Genomic DNA, 9,350 nt, shown 5'->3' with positions numbered 1-9,350 from the left:
AAAACCCGTAAATCAGACATTAATTTGAATTAGTATTGGCCCTTTGTGTGGGCACAATCCTGTGATAGGAATTGACCTGTATGTAGTTCTAACGGCCTGTTAACCTTGTCCATACAATAACTTGAGAACGAATAAGCCCTGGCTTATTCTATTTGATAGAGACATTGCCTATGGCAAGTAGATGACCTATTTTGATGTTTGATGTCATAAGGTCACAGGTCTGATGAAAAGGTCAAAGATCTGAGAAGGTATCATTCATGGTTTATTCGACATCAAGGCAGCCGAGTCTATTAGTCTATTAGTCTAAAAAGACGCATGACCTACTGCGGAATGATACGATTGACTTTGCAAGTCGTCAACGAAACCAAAATTATATAAAACATTCACATTCTTCAGCAGCACCAATTTAAAATTTCCTGTTTTGTTTTTATTTTGATTTTCCGAAAATGGAATGACAATGTTTTTTTTATCTCCATATACATGAATACTATGTTCAAATTTTATTTTTTGGCCATTTTGGTTATTAAAGCTCCAGGGGGCCGTTTTATCAACGTGTCGTAGTCTACGACAATTTTTTGTCGGTGTCGTACGTATGCGACAACGTCGTACGACCGTTTTATGAAACGTGTCGCAGACGTTGTGTTTCTGCGACGTCGCAGCCTTTGTCGTAGACAATAATTCTTGCGAGACACAGTCTAGCCAGTGCGCGTTTTGACGTCACATATGAAATCAAAGTACTTAAAGTACTGATGGAATTTACATGACTATTATCAAACGGATAAATTTACATGATTATTAGAAAATGGATAAATATTTTTTAATGTCATTAAAAGAACAAATTTAGTGAGAAATACAGCATATATTTTCTGCACTCGATTCAACCCTTAAAATACTAAATCACGCTACGGTTCCACCATTAATGCCGGGTCTGTACTGAATGCTAAAGGCACATTATGTCTCAGTCTAAGCAAGTTTCTGAACACGGGTTTTATAACCTTTAAATAACTATTTCAAAGCATGCAGCCGCTTATGACTTGAAGCGGTGAAACCAAAAATGTCAACAAAGTAGTATTTGACTTAAATAGTAAATTAAAATTCAAATAGCACCGGGCTTTTCAAGTATATCGTGTGGCGATCAATCGGAATGTCACGGCTATTATCTATAATAACATCGGAGTTAATACGGATTGAAAGTAGTTACACCACGTAAGGAATAAGCGCACATTTTTTTTTTAAACTTTGCTGTTATTCAACTGATTTTAACGAGATAAGGTGCAGAGTACCCGTGACTATATAAGCTACCCACAGTATATAAAAACTAAACAAATAATAACCTGAAAGCATTCGAGTATAGCCATTTTTCATAGTATTTTCGGAGAAATACGGTACAGACTCTAATATATGAACAAGCGAATAACTAGTCCCTTGTTTTTCTAGTTGTTTGAAACAAAAAAATATAATATACATGTATAGATATACCATTGCCAATGCATCGAAATAATAAATTGCTGTTTTGATTTTTTTGTTTATTTTGCTTTTTAATTGAAACAGAACACGCTGTTTTGTATTCTGTTCCAATTTGTAATCTTAATGAAATATTTCTTTTTAAGTGTCATGTATATTTATTTGTTAGTGTTTTTTTCAGAATTATATTAATTGTTTAAAGGTATTTATACATATATTTCATGTAGTATTCTAAATAATCCCCTACTCCCGGCTTTGTAAATACGTTCGGGTACGTTCGGGTACTATATTTTTTCAAGTCTTTAAAAGAATTGAAATACATAACTGGAGAGGTTATCAGACCTCTTCACAGTGTTCAGACCGATTGCTGGCAGCATCCATTTTTGCGTATCTGATTGTAGTGAATGAATCTCATTTATAGCGTAAAATCATTAGGAGCAGTCTACAAAAATGGTTTTGCGCATGCTCCGTTTCAAAATTCGACTTAACTTAAACGAAAAATAAACATCGAAGTAAACAAATCGGTACGTAGAAAAAACGGAAAATTTCATTTACGTCACTTAAAGCTACGTGGATGTGTCATTCCGTTTTAATCTTTTTAATTGTATAAATCAATTACCGTATTGTTTTCTGAATAGCGTTTTACTATTTCATATTCCGATAAATAGTAACAGTGAACATAACAGGTACAATATCACCATTCAATATGACCGAGAGAACCGTGTACCGAAATTTTGCTGCTCCTTAAACTTTTGAACATGTACGACTTAATAACGCAACGGAGATTTTTTTTGCTCAAATGGCACAAATTTTACTCAAGATTTTCCTCAAATATCAATTGTGGTTGGAGGCATGCAGCTTTATATACTGTTTATTCCAATCAAATGATATAAACATTTTTATGTAAATTATGGGACTTAAAATTGATTAACATACTTTATGCCCGTTTTGGAAAATGTAGAGGAAATGTTTCCGTATACTTACCAAAACATTAACCGAAAATGTGCTTATTGAATTTTACAAGAAACTTTTATTTTTGATACTACTTTTAATATAAATATATACATGTGTTTATCATTTATTTTAAATTTAGTTTGATGGCATAACACAAATTATTTCCTTTGTAGAAAAAGTATCGCTTTAAGTATCTCCGGCATATAATCTTTCAAAACATTTTTAAAAAATGAAGTGTAAAACAAACTTTCATTATGATACTATATAATAATAAATTCTATTTTGTTAAATAATTGTAATTTATAACCATTCATTGTGTCTTTTATGCAAAAATATCCCCAAATATTTTCGAATTACACAAATCTCTCACAGCAGCAAATTGACCTCTCGCATGCTTCTTTTTAAAGAAGCAAACTTGTTAATATATCATGCAGTTTGTGCAGACTTACATTTTTGTTTTGCCTGTATTTCTAAAGAAAGTAGTTGTGAATGTGAAAGTATTAAAATTGTTATTGTAGCAAAATTTTGACTTTCATACAAATTACTAAATCATTAACACCGTTCTTGATTGGCAAAAATTAACAGAAGGAAACGTTAGTTCAGGTTAATGATAATGGAAATAAAAATAATAAAAACAAAAAAAAATATAAATAAAAAGCTTTAAAAAATTAAAGCATTTCTAGGGCTTTATGAAAGGATTTTTGCGCGTTAGAAACAATTGTAGCTGCTTTTTTAAGAAACGCCAAAATTGTGTTTAAAGTACTAGCTATCATGAAAAAACCAATGATTTGTACATATAAATTACTTAAATGACACCCAATGTTTCTAGTATAACGTGTGGCGCACATTTTTACCCATTTTACGAGGAATTCAGTTCACATTTCTAACTAGTTCTGTTCCTTCTCGTTGTTTGAAATAAATATATATAATTAATCTTATATAGATTTACTATTGCTAAAGTATTGAAATAATGAATTGATGTTTTGACATATTTTCGTAAAGTTATATTAAGCGCACTGCTTTTAAATTGAAACGCCCCACGCTGTTTTTGTTGTAATTTATATGTAATAATTCACTTTAAAATGTAGCTTTTTTGTTGTTGTTTTAGTTGTTGTTGCGTTTTTTACGGAAAGCGGATTAAGGGCTAGGTTCACGAAACATGTGAATTGGCCCAGCAAATTAGTAAAATATAAAGATTGCAATAAAACAAAACAAATAACATTTCTCGCAGGCATGATACTTATTCATTCTAAACATGGTCTAAAATTTTATTTAAATTCATTTCTGGAAGGAGTAAAATACGAAATAAAAACACATATGTCGAATATTTCACGTGTTTTCGTCATTTTCGCCATATCTTTCAACGGAAAAAAATATGAAGGCATTTTCCCGACACTTAGATATTTCAAACATACTTTACTTTAATATCAACTAATTGGCACACAAAATTTCAAGGTGTCGAAATAGTGCCTTCATTCTTAATTTTTATGTAATATACTTAGCAGATGGTCAAAGTTACGAGTGACTCGGGGTCGAATTACAAGCTTTTGTTTGCAGGCTTTCCTTTCATTAATTGATTGCTATTGTATTTGTAAATTTTATTTGAATAAAATAAAATAAATGACAGTGGCATTAATGATATTTTCATTACTCACTCGCATGAATCTTGAAGTTTGACAATTGAATTCCGTGTAAACTTGTTATGCGTTAAAAGTGTAGTCTACACGACGCAAGGGGCGCCACTCTTACTGACAGTTCATCGTTATAAACAACGTGCACATTTTCATTGTTACGCAGCAATTTCTTGAATTACTTGACATATGTAGACATGTAAAGGTATGTTGAACATATTCTTTATAAAATTCATGTTTCTTTTTCGTTCGCTGTGCCATTTTAATTTGATTTTCTTCATTAAAAGTGTTGATCTGCTTGCACTTGCAGACGATAAGCCTAATTCTCGTCCGTTAAATATGACTTGGGATAAAACCACGAAATAATGTTATACAGTCGGAATAGATATTTGTGATCAATAACAATCTATGAAATAAATTATCGGCTGTAAAATAAATTATGGGTGAATTAATTTCAACAAAACACGGTAGAATAATTATATAGTTATAATTATCTTCCTCAGGTTATCGAAAGTCTTCATGGCGCAGTGTTTGTAACGATGGCGTAGCATGTGAAAGGGTCAGAGTTCGAAACCTAGATGGAGGTACAATTTTTTTTCTTCCTTTTTTTTTTTTTTTTTTTTTTAATTGTTGTCATACTAGATTTAATATTTCAAAGCTCCTATGCAAATAATATTTTCATAATTTCTACAAGAGAAATAGTGTTGATAAACTGGTAACCAAAGAAATACTACTTGTAACAGTTGCAATCAATTATTTTTAACTTATCTTTTTAATTGATAATGGAGAAATTTTAAACATAGATCTCTTTCATTAAACTAGATGTATCAATTGAATCTGAATTTATTTAATTTAATTCTATAATGTTTATATTCTATTCTAGGATGGCTCCAACTCCATGCGTTTTGTGTGGGAAAAGACTAAAGATACATCAAAGGAGGCCTGTGAATCCATATCTTATCCGGTATCTCAGAAAAACGTTCATGCTTGAAACTTCAAAATCTGACTACATATGTGGAAAATGTAGCCGACCGGCATATCCTTCTCAACATAACCAAAGACCCATAATATCTGCATGTCCTGTTCCTGTCACAGCAGAAAAGAATGATATTCAACAATTGCCAAGTCCACCATCGGTTTCTTTGAGCTTAAAAACAATTTCAATAAGTCATTCATACTGTTTTATTTGTAAGAAAGTAGGATCTAAATTAATTGTGGTTCCATCAAAACTTAGAACAGAAACACTTGTGAAGCATAATATCCTTATAACAGCTGACAGTAGGTGTTGCCCTGCTCACCTGAATAATAATCGTAATGGTTTCCAAGCAAATGTTTTAGATAACGTAAAAACATTAGAGTCTGTTTTATTAAACCGGACTACAATTGTGAATGTTATAAATAATGTCAGACAGTGTATACTTAATTCATCGTCTAATAGAATGTCATTTGACAATATTGATACATTTTCAAATGAAGATTTGTGCAATCTTACAGGTTTGACAAAGAACAGTTCTTAGATTTATGCTCTATTACTGAAGAACATGTTAGAAATACGCCAGTTAGAAGCAACATTACTACACTGGGTATATTTCTGTTTAAACTTAAGTCTGTATTGTCAAACAAAATTCTTTCAACACTTTTTAATGTATCTAAATCAAGCATAAGAAGAGCAGTACATACAATCAGAAAAGTGCTTGTTTCTGAACTTGTTCCTAAATATCTTGGCTTCCAGCACATATCAAGAGAAGAAATTATAAAAAGCCATACTCGTTCCCTATCACAGTCACTACTTGCAGAAAATGCCAGCCAAGCTATAATTGTATTAGACGGAACATACATATATATTAGAAAAAGTACAAACTTCAAATTCCAAAGATGTTCTTATAGTGTACATAAAGGGCGGCCACTTGTTAAACCTATGGTAATAGTCAGCACTACTGGATACTTTATTTCTGTATTAGGACCATATCTTGCAGATTCTAAAAATAGTGATTTAGGAATTTTAAACCATGCAGTAAGGAATAACATAGAGGAAATCAAAAATTGGGCTCAGCCAAATGATATATTTGTTGTTGACCGTGGATTTCGTGACTCCCTGCAAGTGCTTGAGGAGATGGGAATAAAAGCACAAATGCCAAAGTTCATGCCGAAGGGTGCCAAACAATTAACAACCATGGACGCTAACCACAGTCGGTTCGTAACAAAGGTATATATGATTTATCATTAACCACATTATTTTCTTAAATGAACTTAAAGGGACTCCACTGAGGTTTTTTGACATGATGGGACTGAAAATTTTTTTTCCAGATAAATGTACCATTTGATGTAGGTGTAGACCACGAATCTTTATGCAAACTTTCAGATGATTCGCACACTAAGTTTTTCCATAATAATGATTCAAATTGTAAAAAAAAATGACCCAAAATGAAAAGCGTTTAAACGCTTTTCACTCAAATTAGACTAAGAAAAGGATAAAACTACGATTTTCGATTTATTTTAAAGTATATTTCTTAACTATCTTTGCAAATATTTCAGTTTAAAGCGCCCCAGTTTATTTATGTAAGAAATTCTAATGTTATGTTTTAAGGCTTTTAAACCTCAGTGGAGTCCCTTTAACTGTCAAAGTCTGATCATTGAATTTTGCTTATATTTTCTTTAATTATTTTATCTTAGATTATTTATCGAAACTATTTATACTTGAACAAAATAACAAGTGTGACTAGACAGACATTTAAAAAAAAATGGAAGACCCTTTTTTTTTCTTTTTTTAGATTTGTTTTAACTGTTTGTTTGCCATTAGAAAAAGTAAAAAAGTCGAGCGTTGTCCCCACTCTGCGGTGGCTCTTTTTATGATATCCAACTTTCTTTAAAATTAATACACCAATTTAATCGATTTTCAATTTTTTATCACATATGTGTTTCTAATAATTGATATATTTATTTTGTTTTTTCAGGTCAGATGGGTAGTTGAAGCATCAAATGCTCGAATAAAGAGATGGAAGTATCTTGACCATGTATTGCCTACCAATCAAGTTCCGTTCATTGGTGATTATGTCCGCATAATTTGTGCCACATGTAACAAATACCTTTCACCTCTAAATGCAACCAAAGATTTGATGGATGACACACTTGTAGCAGAGAGAATGAGAGATAAAATCCAGAATGTTAACCATTTACAATCATATGTTCAAGAAAATGAACTATATAAGCGAAATATTTTCAAAATGGCAAGCAGTGCAAGAAATTGACAATTTCCCCTCTATAGATGATTTTACTCTTAGTCTTTTGACTCTTGGTACCTACCAAATGAAACTTTGCCAATCATATGCACAAGAGTACCTTGATGGAGATTGTGATATTTTGGTGTATAAAGAATCAAAAGACTTGTTGAGAGTAAGACTTCAAAGTCGTCATGTATCTTCCAAGTCTTATTTTGTTTGGATTCAGTATGATTCAGACCATGTCAAGGCTTGGTACTGCCAGTGCAAGGCTGGTGCACGGACAGTTGGAACATGTTCACATGTGGCTGCGGTGATTTGGTATCTAGGCACATCTAGGCAGCAGTCTGACAGGTACGGAGTCCAAGACTGGACTCAATACCTTGATGATGCTGCCGAGATGCCGCAGCCAATAGATTCATCCGACTCTGAAGACAGTATTATAGAGGAATAATAAGTAAAGGGAATCATATCAGTAATATTGTCAGACTTATTATTTATATACATAACATTTGTAGAAGTGATGTATCCAATGATTGTTTCATTTAATTAAGTCTGCAAGTGAAAGGTAATAAAGATAAAAGGCACTGTTACTTAATTACTCATAAATGAACATGTATGTTTTTGTTGCCACTTTATGAATCATTTTTGTGACCTGCATATTTTCATTTTAAAGACTGATTCATGTAATCATAGATGTGCAGACTTCCTCTTGTTGTGTTACTTTTGTCGGCGGCGTCGTTGTCGTCGGTGTTGTTGTCGGCGTCCCCTAAAGCTTGTCCGGAGCATAAGTCAGTCATTATAAGTTTGATTGACTTCAAACTTGGTATGCATGCTTCTTATAATAACTCGAAGTGCAGTGCACAAGGACCGGTACTCTGCACTTCTTATTTTTTGAGTTATTGCCCTTTGTTAATTTTCATACTTTATTTTTGTCGTGGCCATTTCTCCTAAACTATATTGTTCACAAGGCGACACATCCGACTCGCGGAGTTCTAGTTTAAGTGATAATGCCCATATAGTAAATTGTATGGTACCCAGAAATTCCTGTAAGTTTTAAACATATTAAAAGAATGATGAACAAATAAAGCTATAAAAAAGAATATGTGATGATCATTTATAACATGCAATTATATTTATTGTACAAGTAACTATAAAGGGAATTATGTATTTATCCTTTTTTAAATTTTGTATATTCAAAGCAGATTTATCTATATGAAACTTATTATCTAAAACTTTTAGAATGGTTGCTATGGAGATTATGATTGAATTTCAATTCAAAACATAATTATTGATGTTAATATACATGTAGTTTTTTTGTACACTACATAAACTGTTGTTTAGCTAAGATTGTTAATAGTGGTTGCTAGAGATTATGATTGAATTTCAATTCAAAACATAATTATTTATGTTAATATACATGTAGTGTTTTTGTACAATACATAAACTGTTGTTTAGCTAAGATTGTTAATAGTGGTTGCTAGAGAATATGATTGAATTTCAATTCAAAACATAATTATTTATGTTAATATACATGTAGTGTTTTTGTACAATACATAAACTGTTGTTTAGCTAAGATTGTTAATAGTGGTTGCTAGAGAATATGATTGAATTTCAATTCAAAACATAATTATTTATGTTAATATACTTGTAGTGTTTCTGTACAATACATAAACTGTTGTTTAGCTAAGATTGTTAATAGTTGTTGCTAGAGAATATGATTGAATTTCAATTCAAAACATAATTATTTATGTTAATATACATGAAGTTTCTGTACACTACATAAACTGTTGTAACAGTTTTCAATATATGATACCATTTAGCTAAGAATATTTATAATTGTTGCTTTATATATTATAATCGAATTTCAATTGAAAACATAATTATTTATGTTTGTTTCTGTACACAATCTTAACTGTTCTTAAGCTAAGATTGATAATAGTGGTTGCTACAGAGATTATGATTGAATTTCAATTCAAAACATAATCATTTATTTTAATATACATGTAGCTTTTTTTGTACACTGCAAAAAAAGAAATTTTCAGTTTTTGATACATTTTATTTAAGCATGTTAAGAATGGTT

The 9,350-nt window shown here is 31.3% G+C and overlaps 1 protein-coding gene and 1 long non-coding RNA gene across 2 annotated transcripts; both read left to right on the top strand.

Moving 5' to 3' along the window:
- The first annotated feature begins 4,160 nt into the window (after window positions 1-4,160).
- On the top strand, window positions 4,161-5,535 carry LOC132727548 (uncharacterized). Its single transcript, XR_009625364.1, has 3 exons — window positions 4,161-4,254; window positions 4,553-4,633; window positions 4,933-5,535. It is a non-coding gene; the product is annotated as an uncharacterized LOC132727548 (long non-coding RNA).
- Window positions 5,536-5,566: 31 nt separating this feature from the next.
- Window positions 5,567-7,297, top strand: LOC132727544 (uncharacterized). Its single transcript, XM_060713083.1, has 2 exons — window positions 5,567-6,255; window positions 7,004-7,297. The coding sequence occupies exons 1-2, from the start codon at window positions 5,968-5,970 to the stop codon at window positions 7,295-7,297; spliced, it is 582 nt and encodes a 193-aa protein (XP_060569066.1). The 5' UTR covers window positions 5,567-5,967.
- Window positions 7,298-9,350: the final 2,053 nt, after the last annotated feature.

The sequence above is a fragment of the Ruditapes philippinarum genome, unplaced genomic scaffold, assembly GCF_026571515.1.
Source record: "Ruditapes philippinarum isolate M1 unplaced genomic scaffold, ASM2657151v2 ctg12277_1_1_1_1, whole genome shotgun sequence".
Classification (NCBI taxonomy): Eukaryota; Metazoa; Mollusca; class Bivalvia; order Venerida; family Veneridae; genus Ruditapes; species Ruditapes philippinarum.
Note: the sequence above shows the minus strand (reverse complement) of the source record. Positions and strands in the feature narration are given on the sequence as shown.

Excerpts from the sequence above, each read along its gene's own strand:
- LOC132727544 (XM_060713083.1), top strand. The coding sequence starts at position 5,968 with ATGGTAATAGTCAGCACTACTGGATACTTTATTTCTGTATTAGGACCA. Across the intron at positions 6,256-7,003 it reads ACAGTCGGTTCGTAACAAAG|GTCAGATGGGTAGTTGAAGC; the intron begins GTATATATGATT and ends TTGTTTTTTCAG.